General features: G+C 42.2%; 1 protein-coding gene across 4 annotated transcripts in view; it reads right to left on the bottom strand.

Annotated features, from left to right (window-relative positions):
- The window catches only part of RPAP1 (RNA polymerase II associated protein 1), a 39,778-nt gene extending 13,333 nt beyond the window's left edge, over window positions 1-26,445 (bottom strand). Inside the window, exons 1-16 of one of the 4 annotated variants that reach the window (XM_069017381.1) lie at window positions 26,406-26,445; window positions 23,180-23,456; window positions 22,106-22,254; window positions 21,475-21,567; window positions 19,329-19,509; window positions 17,077-17,253; window positions 14,037-14,240; window positions 10,438-10,553; window positions 9,924-10,022; window positions 9,363-9,464; window positions 8,372-8,539; window positions 5,850-6,032; window positions 4,003-4,137; window positions 3,645-3,824; window positions 1,515-1,672; window positions 22-192 (exon numbers count right to left, since the gene is read on the bottom strand). In XM_069017381.1, the coding sequence (XP_068873482.1) occupies window positions 22-192; window positions 1,515-1,672; window positions 3,645-3,824; window positions 4,003-4,137; window positions 5,850-6,032; window positions 8,372-8,539; window positions 9,363-9,464; window positions 9,924-10,022; window positions 10,438-10,553; window positions 14,037-14,240; window positions 17,077-17,253; window positions 19,329-19,509; window positions 21,475-21,567; window positions 22,106-22,254; window positions 23,180-23,369 (2,306 nt within the window). In that variant the 5' untranslated portion in view covers window positions 23,370-23,456; window positions 26,406-26,445. Of the gene's footprint in view, window positions 1-21; window positions 193-1,514; window positions 1,673-3,644; window positions 3,825-4,002; window positions 4,138-5,849; window positions 6,033-8,371; window positions 8,540-9,362; window positions 9,465-9,923; window positions 10,023-10,437; window positions 10,554-14,036; window positions 14,241-17,076; window positions 17,254-19,328; window positions 19,510-21,474; window positions 21,568-22,105; window positions 22,255-23,179; window positions 24,218-25,150; window positions 25,170-26,405 lie in introns of those variants that run through there. The other 3 variants (XM_069017383.1, XM_069017382.1, XM_069017385.1) reach the window with 3 other exon arrangements.
- Window positions 26,446-26,703: the final 258 nt, after the last annotated feature.

The following is a 26,703-nucleotide window of genomic DNA, read 5'->3' on the forward strand; positions in this document are numbered from 1 at the left end:
ATGGTGACAGAGAGAGCCTACCTGCTCAATTTGGCCTGCAGCTCTGCCGTGTAGCCTGCTGTTTGTGTCACATGTGTCAACAGAGTAACCACTGCCGCAGCTCGCTGCACAGACAACTCAACCACAGGGCTCTTCCTGCTGAGCAACTCGGGCAGGGACTGCAGTATCCTCACCAGCACAGGGTAGAGATCACTGTAGTATGAATTACAGAACACATACGGTTGGAAAGGGTCTCTGGAGATCATTTGTACCTCAATTCCCTGTTCAAGCCAGGTCAGCAAGAGCAAGATTGCCCAGGGATATGTTCAGTCAGATTTTGAATATCTGCAAGAATGGAGAGTTCAGTATTTTGCTGTGCAGCAATGCTCCAGTGTTTGATCACTTTTACAGTAAAGTTAGTAAAGATTACAGCAAAAACACTTCAGTGGAATTTCCTGTATTTCCATTTGCACATTGGTTCTTCACTTTCCACTGGCAGAATCTGGCTCTATCTTCTTTACACTCTCAAATCATTTATTTATAAAGATTGCTAAAATGTGATTATGAGAACCATCACCACCACCACAATAAAAAAATTAAACCGACGCAGAAAAAAGATGACAAAGGAAGACTACTGCTATTCCAATTTCATCTGAATGGGACCTACCTAATACACTGCTTCCAAGTACTCTGATTATCTCTTGAAAAAACTACTTTTATTTTATTCTTGCTGGGGAGTAGTTCTCAGATTCTCAGTCACACTTATAATCCTGCAACTTTAAGGAATCTTTTGCTGTTTCTTTCCTCAACATTATTTACAGTGCTAAAATAGTATATACAGTTTTTACTCTTTTTATATCATACACCAGATTGTGCCAAAGAAAACAAAATGCTGTTGTAGATGAGAATCTCCCTTCTGAAACTCAATACTGGCCTCCCTTTTACTCTACTTCACAGCAACTCCATAGCCATCCCTCTTCTTCCAATTCAATGTAATTACAGGAAGAAGATTTAATGCTTCAGCTAGGTCAGACTTACACCAGTGCAGACCTTGGCAGTCAAGCACAAGTACTTGTCCTGAACTGGAAGTCAGTGTATCGTGCAGTTTGTCTGCCCCAGTCTGCCCCACTCAGCATGGTGACTGCTGCCCACAGACTGCCCCTAGGTCAAGCAGATTCAGTCCTGGTTGCACTGCAAACCATGTGTTTTGACGTCATAAGCATAGATTATTCATCCCTTCAAGGGGAAAAAGATGCAGCCCTAAAAAGCTACAGTGGTCTCTCACTGTAAAGGAGAAAAAACAAAATAGAAGTGCTTAAACATAGGAGATAGTGAACAACCAGAAAAAGGGAATACTCAGCATAAATACCTTTAGAAACTGAGTTTTACTGCAGGAGGCAAGAGAAGGCCAAGTAAGACACCCTGAAGGGGAATAGAGACTGAGCCTGGAGATGCCTCTCTTTGCCCCTTTGGAGCAGGATGACCATTATCTCTGTTGTGCCCTCCACCCCCACTTCTCCAGCTTTGAGCTGTACCTGTAGAGGTCGCAGGCCTGCCCATAGCCAGCAGCCACAGCCCACAGCCGGAAGGCTTCGGTGCTCAGCCTGATGGCTTCCTCCCTCGGCAGCAGCAGATCCAGAGGGTCTTCAGCAATGAAGCGACTTAACCGACTCTTCATTTCAAATTTGTTAAGCTGTAAAACAAGCAAAGGAAAAAGAAAAGGATGAAGAACAAAAAAGATAAAGGGGTAAGGGGCATCAGCTGCATGCACCATTACCTCATTGCTCTGACACACACAAAAAGCTGCAGATTTCAGTTCAGTTCATTCTGAACTTTCTTGCACTGCTCAAACCTGCTTTCATTTTGTACAATCTTAAGGAGCAGACTACAAAGGATCACTAAATGGTCAATGAGAGAAGTATTCCTGGAAGGGATGCCTAGGGGTACCTACTCCATTCCTAACACAAATCAACTACACCTAAATAATTTCTGATGGAGGTTTGTCTATCCCACACACACTCTTGTTTTGGATGCTCTCTGCAGCATTTAACTGATTTTTTAAAAAAATATATGATTATCCTTCTTTAAACAGTTGTAAATACAACTCTCTTAGTCAAGATTACATGTAAAGATATACTTTGTGTAAAGCGATGCCTACAAAAGTACTGAACTGATGCTGACATTCTTTTGGGGAGGTCACACTAGATGGGTTTCAGAGGTTCTACAACCTAAGTCTGTCTATAATTCAGTGTTTATTTTATGCAGAGGGTACCTCCTGCCTATTACTTTCATAAGGTTATAGAATTTTGATGCCTTAGAAATGTTCTGAGGTTATTTTGGTATTCAATTAAGCATGACATGACTCATTTGCAGTTCTCTAGAAATAATTTTTATCCTCCCCTACATCTGGGTATTTTTACTTAACCATAAAAAAGAGCTTCACTTTCCTTCTCCCACACATACAAAAGCTTCTATGTGCTCTGTCTAAACAAATGAGGTAACAAGGTCTTTTTCACAGCACAAGGACATATTATAGGTAATTTAAATTTCAAATGCTTTAGAGACATCTTGTAGGAAAATCAATGCACACCAGCAAGAAAGCAAAGGAGCTGATGAGTCAAAACTATAAATTCTGACACCTCTCCTACAGAACAGAGGACAAAGTCAAATTTACTTCCAGGAGGAAGATGGAAGAACTTTGTTGTTAGCTAAAATAAATTCCTACATTGATGGTTCTGATTTAGTTATTTATGATTTTCCACTCCCACGTTTAAGTGCATGTAACAGAACATAGGAGAGTGTAACAGCAGCAAAGCCTAAATGTCAGGAACTTTCTAAGCAATTTTTGCATGCCTTGAAATACCTGGAGTACATAAAGCCTGAAGTAGAAAAACATCTGAATTTTACTCTGTGATGTTCCTAGTACCACTTACAGTCTTTAAATATCCCACTATCCATCATTATTCCCTATATTTTATAGCACAGGCTGGTGTTCTGTTGATACTAGCAATTTCCTGGACGTCAATTTGTTAGGCGCTGTTAACAATACCGAAGCAAAAACCTTAAGAAGTGCTCTTTGCACTGCTCTTGGTAGATTTCATGCACTTACAGCATCAGCATGACAACCTATATGAGGGAATGCAATTATCTCTGAAGTGGAAAACCTGTCCAGAAGCTAAGAGGAGCTGAAAACACTGACAAATTATCTCAGAGTTAATTAATGTCAAATTAATGGCAGAAAAGTTGAACCAGGGTTGTAAAACAAAAGGATAGTTGATTATGTCCCTGGTTTATACAGTCTTATGCTGCCTATCACTGAAACATGGGAGAGTACAGAGCAACACACATCAATGCATGCTCTAAACATCTGCTCCTGGTCAGTATTACCATGCTAGGCTCTGTGACTTTTGCATGAGTGCACTATGCAAACCATAAAGAAGCAGAGTAAAGCTTGACACAGTTCTTCTACCACTGTTTAGGAGAAGCATCATTATCATGACTCTGTCAACAATTCCTTCAAAACACACTGATGCACCTTCCTCACACTGATTTCTTCAGCTTCAGCTCAGAGTCACCTCCAGTTAGTCTTCTGTCTTTACTTAGAAAGTAAGGCATAAAGAACAAAGGCCTTTTCAATCAGAAGAGCTCTTGCAAGAACCACTCACCAGCCTGGCTGTTGCATTTCGGCCTCCAGATGCCAACACCCTGATGAACTTCATAGCACTGGCGCAAGCAACTCCATGGAGACTGGTAAGTAAAAACCCTGGTTCAGCCACTTTGGGATCCCACTGAGTAGGGAGAAATTCCCTGACAATGGTCTCAATCAACCGAGGACAGTCAAGCAGCTGGAGAGAAATGGAAGGGAGCACAAATAACTAAAGGTATGCAGTTATGCAGACATGCAGAAGACATGCAAAACAGACATGTTTGTCTGATCTCCGTGCCATAACTTCACCTGATCTTTCTTCCCTTTTCCAAACCTTTCTCTATCATTCCCAAGCTCCTATACAGTGGGAGATTTACCTGGCTGCACGCTTCAGAGGAGTGCCTTGCTATATGGATGAGGATGTGCAGTATATCCAGAACTACTGCTGGAACAGGTCGCACCACCTCTAGGATGTACCTCAGCCGGTGCTGGATCCGTGTCTTCAAAAGTCCCTGAAAGATGTTAAAAAAAAAAACCTGTTATGCTCTAAACAAGTACTCTCTGCACATCAGTTGCTGGAAGCCAAAAGCAGATTGCATCTTCTGCAGAGACTGTTTTAAAATTAGCAGTCATAAATAAGTTTCTGTGGATTTGCAACTATGCTGGCAAATGAGCAAGAGTTATCTGAACAGAGCAGGAACAACTGAACTTCTGTTCTGAATCAGACCAATGGAGAGTTTGGATACTTGTGTTTCCCAGAGTATAAAACTCTAAGTGACAGGGAAATAACCTTCCCTATAAAAGACTGTTAAAACCTACTGCTGGTGAAGAAGGTTCTCATGCTCCTAAATAATTTTGGCTAGACACCACCTCCAGCTAATGCAGCACTCTGTCTGATAGTACCTGTCATGTCAGAGGAAGTTGACAGAAACAGAGAACAGACAGGAATTCCTATTTTGCAATAAGAAAAGAGATGCATAGGGATGACGTGATTTTTTTTTTATGATCAGTGGCGGTGCCAGGAAAAAATCATCAGTTTATGTAACAGTGTGATGCATTCCTGGTTCTGGGAAAAGGCAAATCCATAATACCCGAGTTCGTATTACTGATACGTTTAAAAATTTGCAGCCAAGCAAGTTGTAACTCTAGGCCTGATCATGTTCAGCAGCTAGTTTAAATACTCCTTTTCCAAGTGTGTGGAACAATTGGGTAGTAACAGGCAATAAGCAGGTGTGAAATGGAACTTCACAGTAATGGGAACAGGGGAATTTTATCTCAAATACCTTCTGAGCTCAGGCCACTTGGAACAAGCCGAATTATGCTGAACCATGCAACTGTTTACAGAATCACTAACTGATGTCCCATCTATCTACGACTCTTTTGTTACAGAGTGCTGTAGGTGCTAGGTGCCCCACACCTAGCAGAACACATCTGAAATCATGAAGCCTCTAAACAAGACCAAATGCCCAAGTACAGGAATTCATTCACCCAGTGATGCTTTTAGACTACATGCCCCTCAAACACAAGCTCAAGCACAAGGAATAAGTGATGTGATCACAGATTTTAATGATTGCAGCAGGGTGCATTCGCTCCACCAAGGCTGAGTTTGAGATAACAAAGTTTGCTATTTTTAGAGCTCATATCAAAAATATGGGATTAGGCTTAAAATGTGGGAGGAATTCCTTCTGAATGCTGTAAAACTCTTAATCTGAGAAATGCAAATATGACATTTAGGGAAATGGTAAGTAGCCACCTTATGTCAAATAAAAAAAGAGTATCACTGTACAAATCTGCTAGTTCTGAACTATCTAGCTGTAATATTCTTGTTTAACTTTTAAAAAGTGCATACAGACATTTTAATAACGGCTGGAACGTTTTCATTTTTAACCCAAGTAAATGAGCCTGAAAGTCATGTCTCTATGCAGTCTTTCAGCAAGTCTTATCAGTGCATTTGTTGCTGAACTCCCTAGAGGAAATTAAGAGATATTAATGACACTGAAATCACACAAGTCAAGTCTCAACTTGAGAGACAATTTTTCGAGACCAATAAAATTATCCTCCTGGTAATACATAGCAGAAACATAACAACCAGGAGCAAGGCAAGAGTTCTAATTCTTGTTCAGAATGTTCTTGTCCAGCGTGCACAGGAGGGTAGGTGTTTCAACAGCACACACTGCACTGTGCTGAGCCTACCTTCATAAAAAGAAACTAACTCTGTGCTTACCTTTACAACATCATATCGGGCCACATCTGGGTCTGGCTTGTTTTCATCATTTAATTTTTTATCTTGAGATTTCTCTGTTCCATTGAACTCTTCCTCTTCCTCCTCTTCTTCCTCCTCATTGTTAGGGACAAAGGGGAATGCAGCCATCCCTTGGTACCATGAGAAAGTCCAATCAAGATATTTCTATAGGGAATGTTGAAGCATATAAAATAAAATTCTCACAAAGAATAACAAAAAAGACAAGGACAAAATATTTTCGGGGATGCTTTTGAATATGGAATACTTTATTGATTCCCATATAGTCCCAAAAAAATGTGAACACAATAAAAGGTATTCTAAACATGTACAAGTAGAATTCAATGCTTTTTCAGAGAAATGATTTTAGCCTGACACACACAGACTTGGAACACCATTATAAAGAATTACCGCAATGTGAATTAAATTCACTACACAGATAACAGAAATTTAGTTTAGCTGGAAAAAAAATTAAGATTATAAATAAGTAAATAAATAAATAAATAAATAAACCAACCAACCACCAAGGCTCTAGGCATTAAACTGAAATTTGGTATTTATTGGCTCTATTCCCATTTCTGAACTTGTGTGGAACTTAGGTCACAAGTAACACAGAAAGATCACGCAAAAATTCATATGATAAAATAAAGACTGCTTGGTGTATTTGTTCATGTTTGCTTCACTTTTGTTTGAACATCCCTCACCTTAAGCAAATACAAAGCCCTCTTTCTTTGTTCACAGCTAATGACAGTGTCAGGTACTCTCAAGTTCTACGGTAATAGCCCAGCTACGATAATAGTTTCAATTCTTCAGAGGGGATTGCTCCCATAACAGACCTACTTCCCCCAAAATGCTTTAGAATATGAAAGACAGCCAAATCAAATGCTTGCACTGCTTAATAACTGCTATAATTTTCCATTTCCTGCACCCACAATCAGAAACAAATACCACATTAGTCAGAAAAGTAGTGGTAGACTTCAATTGCCAAGTACCAAGGAAGCACAAGCTACTATTAGACACTAAAAAAACCTCAAAAAAATGCCATCACAATATTAACTAAAGATGGTGGGTGAATGGCATGGTCAGAAGAGGCCTAACTTGAGGCGGTGAAGCCATGAGTCTATCTGGAATACAGTTTAGGACTATAGTCTTCCTTACACCAAGAGAAGGAAAAGAACTAAGATGAAGTAGATGGATCTTCAAAGGAAACAAAAAGAAAGTTGCTTCCTTCCCATAGCCATTGATGGATGAACAAAACTTTCAGACAGCATCATTTTTATGTGTGCCGATCTTCTGTGCTTATAGTGCAGATAAATCCTATTTGTCTTACAAATCCTGGAGCAGAAGGCCAGGCTTCCAACCCTGTTGCTTTCTCAGAGACCTTCTGAAATTCAGCAAAACAAGACTCTAGGAAGGACTCTATGAGTTAGAAAACATACTGACACAGTATTTAGAGTGCTGCTTCTGGCAGCAAGAGTCAGCAAGCCCTGCTGACACAGGACATCACGCCATAAGCTTTGACCTGAAAAATCAGATCATTGCCGACACTTACAAACCAGAGTAACACCAGAAGAGAGAAAAGTACATTAAGAAGCTGATTCATAGTACTAATTACCTACAATGGGTGGGCAGGCCTCATGTAGCAGAACTTCATTAGGCTCATAGATAGAAGAGCAGCAAAATGTGGAGAAAGCTACCTACTGCTTCATTTCTCTTGCCTCCCACTAGGGATAGCTCTACAGGCCTGGTAGAAATCACAGGGGGCTTCTACCCCATCTCTTCTATCACCAGCCCCTTTGCAATCAAACACAAAAGCAGCTCTCAAGGAAGGAACTTGCAACACAGTCCACAGCATGCTTTGCCTATAACAGACTACAACAGCTTCTGTCCAACCAGGAGTACATCTTAATCTGGCTGCTCCAGGCTGTCTAGCAGCCTTGAACATCTAAAAGAAGTCTCAATCTTCTAACAGGTGAAAAGCATCAATGAGAAAATAAACACATGAAAAGGCAAAATTACGTATGTATCAGTGTTACAAAAGCACATGGGAACAGCAGAAAATGGGACAATGAGAGAAAAAGAAAAGAGCATTACTATGAGGGATAAGGGAAAGCGTGGAGAATATTTAATCTGCTAAGAAGCAGAAAAACTATTAAATAAGAAACAACATAAAAGGCCATATTAAAAAAAAAAACTCAGCACACACATTAATAGTGGCCTGATCCAGATTGCAAAGATATCAAAAGAAGAAGCAACTTAGCAGCATGCACTGAATTTAATCATAGGGCAGAGCTAATTCAAACAGGAGGGAAAAAAGATACCTGAATCTCTCAAACTGGGATAAACACTCCATGATCTGTCTCAAAGCACAGCAATGGCATTCTATTCACCATTAAGCTAACACATCCAGTAAACCTTTGTTCAAGCTACTTACCATGTCTTCTCGTTCTGATTCCTGTAAACAGCTCAGCATGAAATCAAACCCAAGCTATTAATGATTATTTTACCTCATCATCAAGTGACACCAGCAGAGCCCGGAGAGCACCAACAGATGCTGCCATGACATTATCCACTGCATCATCCAGGGAGAAGCGCAGCAAGAAGAGAAAGCCAGCATCAAGCAGCAGACGCAGAACGCTACCCTTCAGTGAGGAAGCAAACTCTCCAGCCCTGGCCTGGAAAGTGTGCCAAACAGAGCCAGGGTTAAGGCTGTCTCATCTCAGCTGGATAACATCTCTGGGCTGTCACATCTCAACATTCTGCATCTTTGCCTCCTACCACTTCGACTGTAAAGCTGCTAAACTCTGTGGAGGTTATTCTTCCTCTATTTTATCCTCCATTCATTCTACAGAGGCACGCAGATACAGTTCCTTAATGCAAGAAACCCTTCTTACTAAAGTCTAAACCCATCTTTTGACTTCATCCTGTTCTGCCCCATCACCCTTCTCAAAACCGCCATGTTTCTTCTTCTCTGCCGCCAGTGCCATTAGGGGGAATGTTAGCACTTCCCCCAAAAGTTAGGTGGAAATGTGCACAGAAGTATTCATTTTGCTTTCTGCTCTTGGCACATTGCTCTGTGAGTAGGCTTGGTTCTTTCTCACCTCCTACAGAAAATGCACATCATGAAGCTGGCTCAGACAACAGGAGTAGAAGGGTCAATGCCAAGAATAGGTTTGTCACAAAAGTAACATTAAAAAAAACCCAACTTGCATCCAAATTAACAAGAGAACTGAAACCACACCACTGCTGCTGAACAGCACTTGAAACAACTTGTTGGAAGAACAACACTCTGGAACCATCCAGAGAAACCTGCATCTCTGTTATATCCCAACATTTAGCTTATCTAGCAGTGCGGATCCTCAGTGAAACAGAATGCCCTGTTGGTGACTTTGCTCATCTTCACTCAACAGCAAAAACCAAACAACTAGTACCAGAGAATCTGGACCCTGACTCACCAGAAACTTGAATTATGGGGAAGAATTCCATAAAGTGACTTACCCTTTGAACAATACGACCTAAGACCTGTAGAGCCAGTGTCCTCTGTTGTGTAACTTGGCTGCGAGACAAATGAAAGAGCTCTTGCAGAGAATAACCAGCCCTCTAAACGGTAGGGGGAAACAAAACAAAGAAACCAAAAACACCCATCAGCTACAGGTAAAAACAGGCCCCTTAAAATAAGATTAACTGCAACATACTGCTTAACAGAAGACAAAGCGCAAGCCAAGGTTGTTTGCCGCTTTGTGGCAATTGCAGAAGAGATTCTAATCTTAGATGTCACAGGAGAAAATTGAACTTCTTAAGGAAAGGAAGTACGTGCACCTTTTTCCAACACCACAGAACTTTAAGAGCATTAAAGAGAAAAAACAGCAACAGTTTTCTGGAAGTAATGCAGTTAATGCATGCAGACACAACTTGTCTTCAGGAGTTTGTTTCTCAAGAAAAATGCACTTTTCAAAGGGTTTTTTTTGTCACTAAAAAGCTTGACACAAAAGGAATCTACCAATCAAACACAGAAAACAGAAATGTGTGTACCTTTTCTATTATACTACACCCACCTACCTCTGCCTCTTCTCCATGGTGGTGCAAGCCTAGATGTGTTGGCAAATCAGCATCTGCAGGAATCAATTCTCCTTTTAAACTGAATCGAGCTTGCATTCCCTACAGCAAAATGGTGGAGGGAGAAAACTATTATTTCTATTGCTGTCCACTCCATTCATCTCTTAAAATAACACTTTTTACATCACCTGCTGGAAGATGGCAGTTCAAAAACTCCTCAGGACTCAAATTCTTAAAAAAAAAAAAAGCACTCCTATCTTTCCTTTTTTCTCAGTTTTACCTGTTTCATCCCAGATTACAATGGCTAGACTCTCACCTCCTAGCTCTCTTGAGTGCTACAGACTGAACTGATCATGTATCATCCCATCCTGTGGAAGAAAATGGGGAATCTTTCAACCTGATGAAATCCTACAGACTGAGTAGCCAGAGGACTCATTTTTGAAGCCTTCAAAAGTGTTACTGCTGAGAAGCATAATCCAGACACTAACATGCAAAGTATCAGTTTCTGCTTTCCAACCTTTTTAGTTTTCTTCTGCCGAGGTGAGGGCAAATCTTTCATCCATTCCAGCTTCTCAAACTCTACATTGTCCATGTGAATCCACTCCTTCCTGGGCTTCACAGGCAGATCATCATCTTTTTGTGGGGAGAAAGAAATGTCAGTCTTACCTTCCAAGGCAGTGATGAAGGAAATACTACTTCTTCTTTGCCAAGCTACTTGGCTTAAAGACTCAAATACAAGATTATGTAAAATAAAAGAAAACCATTTTCAAACTGACTGTTGTCTGATGCATGAACATCAAAGGTTTAAAGCTATTTTCATCTTTCATGAGAGCAAGAAGAGGAAGTAAACAGCACTGTAATGAAATTCACAGACAAGGCTAATTTAGGAGAAGTTGAACAGAAGTCAGGACACAAATAAGGCAAAATTATCAGAACTAGTGCAGAAAAAATAATATCAGCCCTACTTTTGAAAAAGCAAACTAGTATCACCCAAGGAAGAGAGTTTTAGGGGGGTCATGAAATGATTGAAAAGTATTAATGCAGAGTCCCAGCAAATTATCGGAAGCCAGTATGATTTCAGCCTAGATACACTGAAGGCAACACAGTATTTGTGCTTTGGTTGCATTTGTGATGCTGCTCTTTAGTTTCCCTCCCTAAAGGCTTGAGAAAATCAGCTTGGGAAGAGAAGATCAAAACAGCTGAAAATTTGCACAGCCTTCCAGAGACAGCTCAGTGGGAAAACTGGACAGCTCAACAAGAATTTCAAAGGTGCAAGTACTACAGGAAGAAATTACTAATTTAACTTTATAAAGAGCTTCGACTACAAGAATTTGAGAACCAAGACATTTGTGCCTGACATCACAAGAGTTGCCCTAGGAAGGAGACAAATCAGCACATTGAAGAATCTCACAAGTGAAGAGACTGAAGAGATATAACCAGGAAAGGTAAGGCTTTGCTACTAGGATACTACCCCAAACCAGAATGAGAAGAGATGAGCTAAGAAGTCTTTGCTATCTCAAAAAAAAGCACATGTAAGGACAGTAACAGGCAGTCTTGCAGCATAAAAAGCATTAGCATCACTCCTGCTGGAGCAGCCCAGAGCTCATCTGCATTGCAGCTATTAATCCTGGTACTCTGGTCTTCTCTGGCAAGGAACAACGAGTCCCACTGAGATGCTCTTCTTTCATCAGATCTTTTCCTGCTGATAACTGGCCTGAAACCTAACCTTTTACTTTCCTCCAATCAGGAGATAAACTTTCAAGGAGGGCACTCATCCTCTCCAGAATGAAGCTTCACCCTTATGATCAATGTGGAATTGAATCAGGCAAGGAACCAAGCACAGAGTTATCTTGCTCAGCCAGAAAGCTGTTCTGCAGAATTTCAGCCAAAGGCTCAGCATGCATTTTAATTGAAGAGAAGGAAAAAGCATCTGAAATGTATGAAAGTGGAATGTTTGTGGGTGGTAGATGCAACACGAGAGGAAATAAAATCAGCAGAAAAACAAAATATATCGACATTTGTAATCTAACAAAATGTTTTCTCTATTAATCACTAAATCGATAGGGTTGAGCTAATCACTCTATGAATAAGATTGTGCATGTTACTACCAGCCTTTAGTACTATGATCTTGTCAACAAGAAAAGATGGATATGTATTTCAAGGCATCAGCAGTCTGTTACTGAGAAAACCCTTTAGAGAAGCACAAGCTGGCAGTGTGAATGCAACATTTGCACTGAACTTTTTCAGACTTGGGCTACATTAAAGGCTACCACCCAACCTCTTCACTTTTTGCTTTGCTTCCCCTTTTCTCTCAGTGACAGAATTTACTTTTCCATTTGATAAGGTTACAAGTTGCTGGATAAAGGCTTCACCATCTTTTTTCTAATAAACAGTAGCCTTTTATCTCATTAGAGAGGGAGGTCTGACTTTTGAGCAATCCTATTGCTTTGTGTCATCACTGGAAATTTGGCGTGACCATTTCTGCTGGGCTATTCATGATTAGTTTACCTCTGAGTATAAACAGATGCTGAAATCCCAACAGTAAGCACTAATGTTAAATTCATTTTTACATCTCCTGTTGGCCAGGATGGGCTGCAGGCATAAACTAAAGTACTAGAAAAGCTTCCCTTGTTTTTTTAACTGTGTTTCAGCTCACCCTTTCTTTGTTGTTTCAAATATCCTGGGAGAACTCCTCTTTTTTCCTGTGCTGTCTTCTATAGGAGGCAAAAGATGTCAGCACACAACGTTCTAAACACAGAGCTATTCTCAAGAGCATTGCTATTATTACCATTACAGGCTGAACAACATGTTTCTATTGCTCCCAGGAGAGGAAGAGATGTCACTTGACCTGGTGCTACTTGTGCACTCACTTTTCTGGGACTAAAAAGAACTGAAAATAGTCCTTTTGACTAAGATGGATCTGTGGAAAAGTAAAACTAGGGGAGAAACTGCAAAAGGACTGTTCAGTGAAGTGTCTTCCTCAAAAAGAGGCTGAGCTTTACTTCTCCTGCACGTGTACACACACATACATACACTGACAGACTCATCCCTCTCAGCAAAAAAATGGTAAATGCTTGTAATCTCTTGCAAACATCAAGCTGAAATCCCAAAATGATTCAGAGACTTCTTTAATCAGTCTGCAGGTTATACTGGAATACAAACAATGCATTAAAAGAGGATTGAGAGATGGAGGAAGGCAAAAATTGACATGAAATTGGGGGAGAAGTATGTTAGGAACAAAAGCGTGAGGAAAATGACATTAAGAGCTTAAAAATCACAACAGAGAAAAAGAAATTGCTAAAGAAAAAACGCAGTGAGGAAAGCAACAATAAGAGCAGAAGCCTAAAGGGAAAACTCTTCCTTTCTCTGCCATGAGAATGTATGGGGTTGGTTACTCTAGTTGCTGGAGATAAGCAGCTTTCTCCTCATAGAGATATAATGAGCATTAAAGGGTTCTGTCAGAAGAGGCAACCGCTCCATAGCACTCCACAAGAAGCGGGACATTCTACATCTTCATACTTCCCCCTCCATCCAAAGCACAAAGAAAATAACTCTACCCTGTGAAAATCACTGTGTGGCTTCTGAGACACAAGACACAGAGCAGGGCCTTCAGGAGCAGTGTCATGCTAAGACATAGATGCTCTATATGAGCAATTTCCCTAACATGAGAATGCTTGTCATCTCTGTGCTATCCTGTGAACAAATACCAACCCAACACTCTCTTGTCCCCAGCCAGTACCAGTTAGAACAAATTATCCAAGCACCAGTTGAATCTCATTACTCCACTCTTCTGTTTTCCTGTTCACAGGACTGAACAGAAGAGCAATGATGCCTAGTTTAACACACATTTTCCCTTCAGAGGCCTCAGAACAAATTTCGAAAAGCAAGACCTCCCAATGAACAGCTCACTTCCTTTACATAGTGTATCACCATTCTAATCTGTGGAGCCCATCTAGAGATGTTCTTTTGTGATCTCAAAATACATATTTTTTAATTATCATGATAAAATTCAGATTTGGATGACTACAAAGTAGCACAACCATCAATGTGGATTGATGTAAACACCATACAAATATTTCTGTTCAGAAAATTAACAATATGCACTTTGTTTCTTACCTGTAATTTCTACCTTCATATTTTCTTCCTTCCTTACAGGTTCCAGACCTGACTCCTGCATGGAAAGAGATGATCTTACACCATGCTGAGCCACAGGCAGAGATTCCATAAATTCCTCCGGTCTGTTCAGTTCCATTTTTAATTCCTTTTTCTGGTCTTCATTGTTACCACGCTGTGATTTCAAGAAAGCAACCAAACTGGGATCTGCAAGTATTGACAAAGAGACAGACAGATATGTGACAGAAAGTCTCAAAATACTTCATATGCCTATAGCTCCTGCTATTTATGTTTCAGTCTTCTCCACATGTCTCTTTCTCCTACCAACTGTCACTTCTCTTCAAACTGAGGCACTTCACTGCTTTATGACCTCTTAGGCACATCAGCTGGGTGCAACTGACTGGTGAGGAGACACCAGAGAAAGAACTGACAAATGTCTTTCAGGGTAAAGCAACCACAAAAATTCTGTCTTCCCAGTTTACAAATAAAGATAATTGCTTCTTTTCCCCTCACTGCCACTCAAATGGCACATCCAAACAAGACTATTAACTGTGGAGAGAATTCTGGTCTGTGTCCCTACCTGTGGACCACTCAGTGGCATCAATCTGAACACTAGGAGAACACACAGGACAGACACCACAAAAAGAACTACCTGGTCTTTACTGAACTGCAGTAGAACCGCAAGTCATAGTTCAGATATTATGTTACAAGGTGACCTTTGTTTGTTCTGAACTGACTCCCCATTCCAATTATGGTCTGACAACACCCAGAAAAAAGACATAGCCATTCTCTTCATGCTTTGAAGAGAAACATTTGGGAGGAAGATGTATTTTGAAGGATAGATTATATTCATATGGCTCTAAGATCATCATTTTACTTTCAGATTTGTTACAGATATCCCACATCATTTTGGATGGAGTGCGCTGTCTCTGAATACTCTTCATCTAGAATATGGTGTTGGGATGCTTATGCCAGAGGTGAACAGTAAGAGATTGTGCATTGTGCCTCAACAAGGTACAGAAATACTCCAGTAAGCCGTGTCAGAGATACATAAAGTAGAAGAACATAACACCTACAGTGGTTATTTATTCTTTGAGGACAAAGGACAAGTAGTTGAGAAATGCTCTGTACCTGAGATAAGTCATCTCAAAAATGACTTCCATGTCTCTGAAACATCTATCCCACACTTATGATTGCTGCATGCTCTCCTCAATGATGCAGTTTAAACTGTCCTTGGTGAAGGACAGGCATTTAGCCCAGTCTCATTAAAGTATTCCTGTTTTTTCTGAATGCAAGCAGAGCTCTCACTTTCTCACACTTCACTGTATACAGCAAGGAAAGACTGTATTCATTATTTCATCATTTCACACAGTGACAAAAAAGTCACTGATGTCCATCTGTGCATGGTATGTCAGAAACTAAGTCTACTTTTGCCCAGAGTCTCCATGAACAAGACCAGAACAGTACCAACAATAAGACGCTGCCCAGCACAGAACTGTGTACCCATTCTCATACTTCACACCATGGAGTATCATCTGCTTCATAACTAAGCAGTTAATTCAGGGACCGGACAGCATTTAACACCCACAAATCATTCACACTCCTGAATATGGAGAAAAAGTCTCCTTAATTCACAGCTCTATGCCTGTCCAGTTCCTAAATCCATCTGTAAGTCAGCAATTTAGTTTAAGAGTTGCTTCATCATGTATAATTCTCTAGTCACAGATATTCTGGGAATTCCAAAATTACTCCCAGTTTCTTTAAGGCCTCAAAACACTAAAATACCTACAATTTTAATCTATAAGGCATATAAAAATACATTGCTTCAGAAAATATTGTTCAAAAATACTTAAAATGCACCCCCTCCTTTTTAAATTCCTTAAGTATTCACTTCACTAATATCCCAAAGGACGAAGTGGTGGGGACAAGGAGCAAAGATCACAAATCAGTCACAAGAAGCAAGTGCATAAACAGGGCATTTTTCGTACACATGCCATTGTTATAAGCCGTGAAGCCAAATAAAATACTCGGGTCTCTGAATGAAGGATGTACCTAAACAATCAGGCTGCAATTATTTTGTGTAGTTCTTTGCCACCTTTCCAATTATACCCATGCTGCTTGCAATGAAGTCAAGATCATTAATACGATCTTTAAAGCTGAACCCACAAGAGACTTATGCATCTAAAATGCCTCTCACAGCTAAATTTGATGCTAGAGAACCTGAAATCATGAGAACTTAAAAAAATCCTTGTCTGCCACCTACATCTGTACATCTGCTCTTCCTGAGCATACAAATTCATCAAACCAACACCAACAAGTGTTGCAGTACCCCAGATCAGACAAAGTCTTATCAAACATACCACATTTAGTGTTCTCCTCTACTTTGTCATCAGCTGCCAGTGACAGGCATTCCCAGAGCACCACTGTGGACAGGGCTCCAAACCAGAGACCAGACTCCTGCCAGAATATGCCTGCACCCAACAGCCTGATAATTAAAACACTTCTTCAAAAAGTCAAGGCTAATTGCAAGGTTTTCTGCTCTACCAAGTATAGGTTTAAATTGAAATCTCCCACATGCCCATATGTTCTCCTTAACTGGGTACTGATAGTTCTGGCCTGAGTTTTAGGTATTTTGGAGGGGAAGACCAAGGGTTCTCTCTCACCTCAGCACTGCTATGACACCGCTTTCTTATCAGCTTCAGAGAATCACATTTTAGGACCTTAAACATTTATGTGCAACCATGTATTTGGAGTGCAAGGCATTAAGTGCACGGATCATCTTAACCCACAGCACAGAGGGGTGATGAGAAAGACTTAAGCCAAACCAACCCTCACTGAGAAATAAACAGTCTTCAATTCCTTCATAGTTAGGTCTTACTCACAAGCTACTGACATGACATGGAAGTAAGATTATCCACACATGGATATTCCAAGCAGGAATTCCAAGCTCCCATCGTTGCCCCATGAATTTGCTAAGACTTCAGGACACCTACACATCCAATAAATTGCCTCATCTCTAGAGCTGACCCTGGGAAGCACATACCCAGCTGAGCCAGAAGCTTTGCCTGCTCTTGCAGGATCTCTTCCTCAGACATGGACTGCAGCTTCTCCAAGTTCTCTTTGTGAATAGCTTGAGCTTCCTGCTCACTCTTTTGGCTTCCAAGACCCTCTCCCGTTATGAGACAAGGACGCTGAGAGGTCAAAAAGTCACCATCTTTATCTATAAGAAGCAGCAGAAAAAGCAGTTAGTAATTTATGTCTACAGCATCACAAATAAATCTCAATTCTGTCATTCACAGGCTTGAATAATTTCTCCTTTTATTTTTTTTCCCTTGGTAGCAAAGTTAGAATAGGAGTAAAGAAGTTTAGTTCAGCTTCAAACAAAACTAAAACATTTGTGCTTTAATCCCATGTCACAACAAATATGTTGACATAACTTTCAGCTTGTTTCTTAGGGAGCTTGAGGAGGGATGGCAGGGGAAAGGAATTATGTTTCTTTAATGCAAAGCAACAGCAAGAAAATGTAAACTGGAGCATAATTCACAACTGATGCATCAGAGCATTCTTCCAAGCTAGTGAATATTAGATTCTTTCTCTGCCCAAGAATGCCTGAACCCACATCTCTATGTCAGCTCAACCATGACCTAGTAAATATCTGCTGAGTAGACAGAAAATTAAAATTATTAGGTAAATCAGCTTCCAGAGTGATACAGGATCAATTCTCAACACAGGCATGTTTACCTCTAACAATGTCCTGTACTCACCTTTAAGGGTTAAAGGCATTAGAAGTTACAGCAAGGGGCATTTTTCCTACCCTGAACAAAACTGAGTCCCCTTTACCATCTGATCTAAACCCATTTTAAATGTCCATATCATTTAACCATAATGCCAGCTAACATGCTCCCTTGGTCAGTGTGACACCGTCCAGCTCTCCTGTAACCCACTAGACAAGGATTTCTGGCTTTAGTGCTTATGTTTTATTCATATGCTCCATATATTGACTTGGAACATCCCTATGCCCCTAAAACAGCCAGCCCTGAAAGCATCAAATCCCTGTTCAAACAGCAGCAATGACTCTCAACATAACACCAGGAAGATTTGATGTCATTTCCACAGCAGTTGTTTTGCATATTGAGCAGAAAGAGATAAGACAGAGTGACCTGGCAAAAGCTTCAGTAAGCTTCCCACCACCAGCAACTAAACTAAGGGTTACCTGGGACAAACATGTTGTTACAACAAGAAATTAAGCTCCCCCTCTTCTCTTGCTTCTAGTGATCCTGCCACAACAGTCTGGCTGAAGAGGCCAAGCCATTTTGTAATCTCTCTGTCGTGCTATTACATTTCAGAAGCATTCATGTTGAAGAGGATCACAGCTATAAGGCTTCTCTATTTCCCTTTCAGCTTTGTCAGACAGAATTACACATGCCCAACGTAATAGGACATAAATTAAGCACAGTATAGTGACCTGGATGGTGGATTTGTGCATGCACAGCACAGCACAGCTGGCAGCTCTCTTACCAATTCTCTGACAGAGAGCAGGGCTGACACAAACTTAAGACAAATGGTGATAATCTTCAAATGACATCTGGCCTCTATTTCAATGTGAAAATATTGTGTCAGGGTAAAACCCAGATACAGGGTGGTCCTAAGAAAACTGGACTGCCCAAGACAACACAAATTAAAAATAAAAAGCCTGGAGATGCTGGTAACAGTGGAACTGGCTTCATCTTGCCTTGTCACGTTGCTGTCAGACAAGTAACTGCTGGAGGTAGCACTGACTCATCAGCACTGCCTCACAGCACTCCTTATGGAGCAAAGCCACAGTCTCATGGCAGCAGATCTGGTGACAGAAAACCGAGCTTTCAAACATTTAAGTAGGAGTGAGAACCCACATCACAGTGGTCTCAAACGCTTTCAACACAGAACCACCCTCTTCCTAAAATTGTGGAAATCAGTGATGAAACAAGAAAAACTTTACATATAACAAACAGAAGGGAAAAGGAGGACAAGAACCTTGAAAAATAAATCTATTTCCCTGTGTGAAGCAAAAAGGAAATGAGTGAGAAAGCTAACCCAATTTTCAGAATGCATCTTGGAATTTTCTCTTTAGAATTTTTAGTTGCATCTCAGACCATTTCAAATCATTGCCACAACACAGACATTCCAACTGACCTTGAGATTCCTAAACTGAGGACAACAATGCTACCCTAATTTAAAAATATGGAGCACTGATGTTATGGTTACTAAGGCTATGTAAATACGGTCGGCAGGATAAGCAGAACCTTCTCCACTTACCTCTCCTGCTGCTGGGGAGAGGTGGCTCTCCCACGGATCTCTCAGGATCCAAGGCATCCGGAGCAGCTGATCTTACTTGCACGCACTCGGCAGCAGAGGGAGCCGACGCTGCCTTTTCAGCAGTTCTTTTCGCTGCCATCTTTTGTGCAAAGATGCTTTTTCTTCCAGCTCCCAGCTGCACCTACAAACAGGGAAGCCATGTGTCCACCTTCCTCTCCAGAGTCTCTCTGCACACCTGCCACTAACAAATGTATTGATCTGATCCTAAAGACAACCTCAGACCAGACTTTGGGACATGATACAGGGAGGCTGCTGACCTTTTCTGTGCACGTGTGACTCTTTTTTAACACACACTTTACTGCTACGACAGAGAGACAAAAACATGGATGTTTTTGGCACCTAGAGAAGGAAGATGATTAATTGTAAGTGAATTCAAGCAAGGCAAATACACCCAAAATGTCACCAAACACAACAATTCCAGCTTTCCTGCTGTGTGGAAGCTCTGCATAGCTGAAAACCTTGGATTTCTGAGTATAAATGGGGCTGTACTTCACTGTGCTCACCACATGCTTGGAACAGACTTCTTATAAGATGATTAGTGAGCAGCAGGGTGAAGAGATTTACACAGTAAGAAGTGGGCAAGTGGTGCTAAAATAATCCTGGCTAAATTACTGTGTTGCCTGCCTAGGTGATGGAAGGGCATGGCTCTGAACAGCCTCGCACAGGGGATGCACAAGAAATCCAAAGGAGACTAAGCTAAAAATCGCTTGCATGTCCCCAGTCCAGAGAAGCAACTTAAAAGGCAGTCTGAACATTTGGTAGCTGCTTTGTGCACTTCCGCATCAGATAAACAAAACTGGTAGTTTAAAACTTTCAAAAAAGCTGTCCTTCAAAATAAGCTACCTCCTCAAAGCAACCACAGCTGTCAATCACATATCAGTTCCCAGCATCTGACTCCCACTCAGCTAGCAGTCCTTGCTGCTACAGCAGCAACTGATAATAGTAACCACAGCTTCCAGTTTTACAGCCTCAGAAAAAAATTATGTCAAAATCAAAAAAGCTGCAAAAGACAACCTGAGCGACCATACTCAAATGTCAAGCCAGGAGAAATCAGGTGCAACTTCAGTAAGAACCTGGTGGACAAATTAACAGAGATTGCTCCTCAGGGAAAAACAAGCAGAACAGGAGCAACTATTACAGCACTGCAGATTTGATTCACTTTAGTGAAGTTAGCTGAAGGAGGCTAAACCAAGAAGATTCCAGTGTTATTTAACTGCAGGGTATGGAGTAACTACTTGATGGCAGCTTGGTAGAAGAATTCTCTCCTACACGCAGGTGGCAATGCAGAAATACATTAAGTTAGTTCATAATCTCCAGTTCATAAATACATTAAGTTAGTTCATAATTTGACCATACTCAAATGTCAAGCCAGGAGAAATCAGGTGCAACTTCAGTAAGAACCTGGTGGACAAATTAACAGAGATTGCTCCTCAGGGAAAAACAAGCAGAACAGGAGCAACTATTACAGCACTGCAGATTTGATTCACTTTAGTGAAGTTAGCTGAAGGAGGCTAAACCAAGAAGATTCCAATGTTATTTAACTGCAGGGTATGGAGTAACTACTTGATGGCAGCTTGGTAGAAGAATTCTCTCCTACACGCAGGTGGCAATGCAGAAATACATTAAGTTAGTTCATAATCTCCAGTTCATAAATACATTAAGTTAGTTCATAATTTGACCATACTCAAATGTCAAGCCAGGAGAAATCAGGTGCAACTTCAGTAAGAACCTGGTGGACAAATTAACAGAGATTGCTCCTCAGGGAAAAACAAGCAGAACAGGAGCAACTATTACAGCACTGCAGATTTGATTCACTTTAGTGAAGTTAGCTGAAGGAGGCTAAACCAAGAAGATTCCAATGTTATTTAACTGCAGGGTATGGAGTAACTACTTGATGGCAGCTTGGTAGAAGAATTCTCTCCTACACGCAGGTGGCAATGCAGAAATACATTAAGTTAGTTCATAATCTCCAGCATACCAAGTTGGTTATTTTGAGCCCTACCAAGCCCCATTAAGCATTAGGCTTTACTGGGAGAAAGTTTAATTGTTAATGAAGGTAGCATAAAACATCTGCTCCTAATCTTACCTCACTTTTTATCTCAGAGCGGTGAAATGTCCTTGGAAATGGGTCTCCTGTGGGCACTGGCATGGTCACTGCTACTGCACTTGTGTCTCGTTCCTGAAGAAAAAAATTCAAACCCTGTAAAACCATTGCAACAGCCAGACATGTTTGTATAATTTAGCTGAGAGCAGACTCAAAATCTCTCAGCTCTGCAGCTCACATCGTCAGCAGGCTCAGAATACCTTGTGCTTTTTTAGAGACAAAGTGAGGCTGTTTTCCAAAAGACTGGGCTGCCAAACTCTACACATCACTCAAAGAATCAGATAAAGGAAAACCTAGGCCAGTGCAAAGCAATGAGAACATCCCCATTAGAGTCCCGAAATTCACCCAAATCCACACTATAGCACATGCCTGCACGCAAGCAGTGTGACCAGTAGACAGCTGGGGCTGGAGAGCAGATCTGAATCTATATTTAACTGAGAGCAAAAATACACCCAAAGAGCTTTTTTCTTTCAAGGTGCTCCAGGACACTGGTCTATGGTGCTGCTTCATTACACTGTAGAAATAAAAAGCAGCAACAGAGCCCTTCACCCCTGCTTAGTTCACAGCATTCAAAAAAACAAACACTAGATCATCACACAAAAAACAGGCATACAATAATTTTGCTGAAGACTGCTGTAATGTGTCGATCGTGACTCTCCAATCTGTCCTCTGGATCTTCATCCTCGAAGTGGACATTAGCGCTTTTGATCTTGGACTTTTTTGGAGGAGCTGGAGTTAGAGGTGGGAGAGTATCAGGAAAACCTGAGGAGGGGAAGCAACAAGAAGAAAAACAAAGCAGTCAAGTTACTGCTGTATAACCACTGTGCAACAGGTAACAGACCAAAGCTTCCTAACAGCACCTCTTATTCCTCTGATGAGAAACAAAGATGAGGAAGCAATAAGACAAATAAAAGTCCCCTGTCTCTAACTTGAAGTGTGTAGTGGAGAGAAACATGCTTGAAGATTTTATTATTTATGTATTGGCACAAGGCCCTTCCAAAGAGCTCCATAAGCAGGAAAGGATACTGAGGTCTGACTGCAAGTATTAAGGGAAGAAGCAAGGCTGTACAGAAACAAATATCATCCTTGCAGGTTGTGTTGAGGAGTAGAAAAGCACATTTCCACTGCAAACTGTTAAAAGTGAGGGATTTGTATGATCACGAACAAACTTGTTTCCACCTACTATGAACAGATCATATTTCCTCTACCTGGAACAAAGTACTGCAAGATTTACATTATTGCTTTTAAAAAACACCTTGTGCTTCTGAGATCAAGCATATGACAGAAGTGTTATAGCTACTACTGATGGAGAAAACAAAAGCAAGCCAGATCTGCTGGCTGAAAACTGGAGCTGCTAGGAGAGGTAAATCTCAAAGACACTGAGGACAAGGTCTGGATAGACGGCAAAATAAGCAGTGTCCAAACAGTACAAATTACAGAAAACACCTCCTGCTGGCAAGGTACCATAGCTTATAAATATGGACTAAGGCAACAAAGGTGGTTCTATTGGATGCTAGTAAGATTGGACAAGCTAATATTCCAAGGCTAAGGAATAAATAATACTGCAAGAAGGGCACAAATGCAAGGGAAAAGTAGCATTGGATTGAAAGGGAGGTGAAAGGCAAGCAGTGAGGAACAGCGAAAGGTGCAAAGAATCTTAGTAGTTCAAAGAAACAAACAAATTTACCATCCAACATGACTACATCTTTGCTGTCCTGTAGTGGGGGTCTCTCAGCATCTGTGCTCCCTTCCTTCCCTTTCCTCTTGTCTGCTTTCTTCACAATCTTCACTGCAGGTGAAGCTCTGGCTGCCAGGAACTGGTTTTGAAAGTGCAGCAGGTCTGCCTCAGACTCCCCAGGCTTTGGTCTTGACAACATCCTGCCTTCCTGCTCTTGCAGCCCAGCCACACGTGCTTTTCATATAGAACCCAAACACATAGAAAACTGGTAACAGAACAGGATTTCCTGGAGATAGAATGGGGACAGCATGGGAAAATCACTCATTCTTGTCCCGCTCTTATGTTTCTGTACATACTACAGATCCCAAACTTCAGGATCGCCCAAAGACACATCCACTTGAACTGGAGTCCCACACGAACAAAACTTGTTCTTCATCACTGAACAACAGACTACTAGACAAGCCTACACAAGGTCTGTCAGCCAACTAGGAGCAGAATGGCATCCAGCCAGCAAACAGCCAGACAAAAAGTGCATCACTGCCAGAATGCCAACAACATGGCCTTGGATTTGCAAAGTCAGAATAACACCTTATCCAAGACAACAGATTTGACTTGCTCAATTATCAAAGCCAATCAAGGATCTCTGAGCCACAGTATCACATAAACCTCCCCCTCCAGCATACCACCTTCTCCAGATCCCAGCATTAACATCCCTGGCAGGATGCAAGACCAGTCCACATAGATTTGGACAATGCACTCACTGACTCTGTTTGCTCTCCTTCTCACTCAGATCTCTCAAGTGAAAAATGTCTTTCTTCCTGATGTGGACCTCCTGCTTCAGTTCTCTTTCACTGCCCTCTTACTGGCAGAAGCTGGGCTATTTCCAAGCATCTTCATTCACTGCCCAGACCAGTCTGGGGTTGAAAAACAAGGGTGAGATTTATACAGACTTTTACCTCTCTGCACATGACAACTCACCAGGAAGGCAACTATTCCACCTCCCATCTACCAGGCAGGAAAATATTTGTGGCTCTTACTCCCCACCTCTGATTCCCAGAGCCTGGGACCAGCAATCCTTTTCTCACAGGCAGCAAGTAAACTGTTTGCAAATACATTACATTGTACTCCTAGCAAAAGCACACACCTACTTGCTGTTTATTTATGGAGCTTGCTGCCACAACGGGGCTCCCACAGCCAGACTTCACTTGCTTGGTCCCTCTTTGAGATCCATAACGAGTGGAACACACATCCCAAGCCAAGTGTTCCATGTCCTGTCATCACAGGCTTCAAAGCCCAAAAGAGGAGGATGCCAGAGTTAACAGGCACAAAACACACAGTTGGAAGCAAAGGCTGCTGCTAAGCTTTCTGCAAGAAGCCTCCTCCACACAGACCTCTACGCAAACTTCTCCAAGTCTCTCCCTATCAAAACACTTAATCAAGGAATACAGCGGGTCTTGAAACTGCCTTTGTTTCTCTGGGAAACTGGCAGCACAAGAACACAACTAAGCAGCCATTCTTCACGAGGTTGGGTGCTCCTCCAGGAAGCCTTTCCTCAAAGCCTTTGCTTCAACACACATGGGACCTGCACACAGAATGAATGTAGGGAAAACACCTTGCTTTCTAAGGGGACCTTTTTCCATGTCCCATGGAAGCCAACAAAGCACATTAGCAACACTCCCTTGGCTGTCAGCAGGAGTCATTCCTACCCACCAGAGCTCAGAGAAAACATGCAGGACAACTACAAACTCCTGAGGATCAGCACTAACCCCAGCATCCTGCAGCCTGCTTACTTCCAGCCTTGCATCTGCCTATTAAAAGCTCACCATACACAACCTGTTTGCCCAGAGGGACTGCCAGCCAGCCAGCATAAGCACCACACTGAGATACTGTCCTAGGAACCCAGGTAAGGGGTCAGAAAGGCTGTCCAAGGACTACAAGCAGTCACATAGTGATTGCTATGCGGACACAGTATCAACTTACTTGATAAAATCCAATACTGGTAGGCTTTTTAATTTCTTCTGGCTCATCTGCATTTACAGTGCATTTTTCTTCTACCGCAGCAGAGCCCAGCATGCAAAGGGAGACTTTTACATCACAGTAACATGTATGAACTAGAAATAGTCAAAAGAGAAAAGATGTATCTGTTGAAGCAAAAAAATAATCTCTGACTGCTACTGTCATTTTTGAGCCCTGGGGAAGGTCTTTTTGCCCATTCACAAGTCTACAACTTCGCATTATTTTGATAAAATTATCAGATTTGGGTGAAAGAGGAATACAAGGTCCTGCTGTCACAATTAGTGCCTCAAATTAACCTCTTTCTTCAGACCTTGTTGGTTGTGGTAAGAATTTAAAAGGAGAAGCAGAGAGTCAAATCTCAGTCCCTCCTGGGCAGCCCAGCAGCCAGGGGAAAAGTACAATTTCCCCACTTGAGATCAGCAGGCAATGAAAGCCTCACTCAGGATTACTGGCTCCTTTGCAAAATGGTGATGTGCAATCTCTGCTCTGTCACAAAAATGCTTTCTGCACACAATGCTGTAATGGCCAACAGTCTTCTTGGGACTTTTAGTTGCCACAGAGAAGGCAGACACTGGAAAGACACTCCTCCCAGAAGCAAAACCCCAGCCACATGAGTCAACAGCTGCAAGAAATTCTCCCCAAGAGGCTCCACATCTCATGCTAGTCACATAAGACTCAGTGACTGTGACTCTGCGTGTCGGGCACACACCGTGTGCATGCACGCAGCACCTTGCCAAGAGAAACGCTGCTGTCCCCAGCTTGTCTCGAGAGTCTCTGCAATAAACAGGAACCAAAACAGCACAAAATAAAATGAAAAGCAACAACCTGTTATTAACACACTGAAGAACTGATGCATTCCCACCGCGTTCACAGCCCTCATGGACTTTCACAAACGACTCTGAATCAAGTCTTAAACAGGCAACGGCGACACGGCCTGGCGAAGCCTCTCTGACGGGGGGAATGAGGGAGAGAGGGAGGAACACAGCGGCACATATCCCGCAGCATCTCCGTGCACGGGGGGCACGGCCACGGGACCGGGGACCGCGCGGCGCCTGTAGCCGTGCTCCTCTTTACACCAGGGTAAAGGCGAAGTGCTGGGCCCCTGCCGGCTACACCGAGAGGCCAGGCCAGGCCCGGGCCGGGGCCGCCCCGCCGCCGCCCCGGGGTTCCCGCGGGCCGGAGAGGCCCCGCTGCCGCCACAGCCCAGGCCGCCACTCACCTGCGCGGCACCGCCGCTGCCGCCGGCGCTTCCGCCCTGCCCCGGCCGCGCTTCCGCCCGGCCGCCGTCACTTCCGCCCGGCCCGGCCCCCGCCCTCGTCCCCGCCGGGCGCCCCCGGGCTCCCGCCCCCAAGTCCCGCCGCGAGTTCGCCCTGGGCTTGTGCGGCCCAAGGCAGCTGCCCCCGTTCAAACACGGGGCATCAGCATCCCACAGCGACTGTCTGCACACACAGAAATGCGTTCATGTAAACGCAGGAGCCGTGCCTTGTCATCATCGGAGAGCGTTGCCATGCCCGAGA

Source organism: Aphelocoma coerulescens, chromosome 5, assembly GCF_041296385.1.
Source record: "Aphelocoma coerulescens isolate FSJ_1873_10779 chromosome 5, UR_Acoe_1.0, whole genome shotgun sequence".
Lineage (NCBI taxonomy): Eukaryota > Metazoa > Chordata > Aves > Passeriformes > Corvidae > Aphelocoma > Aphelocoma coerulescens.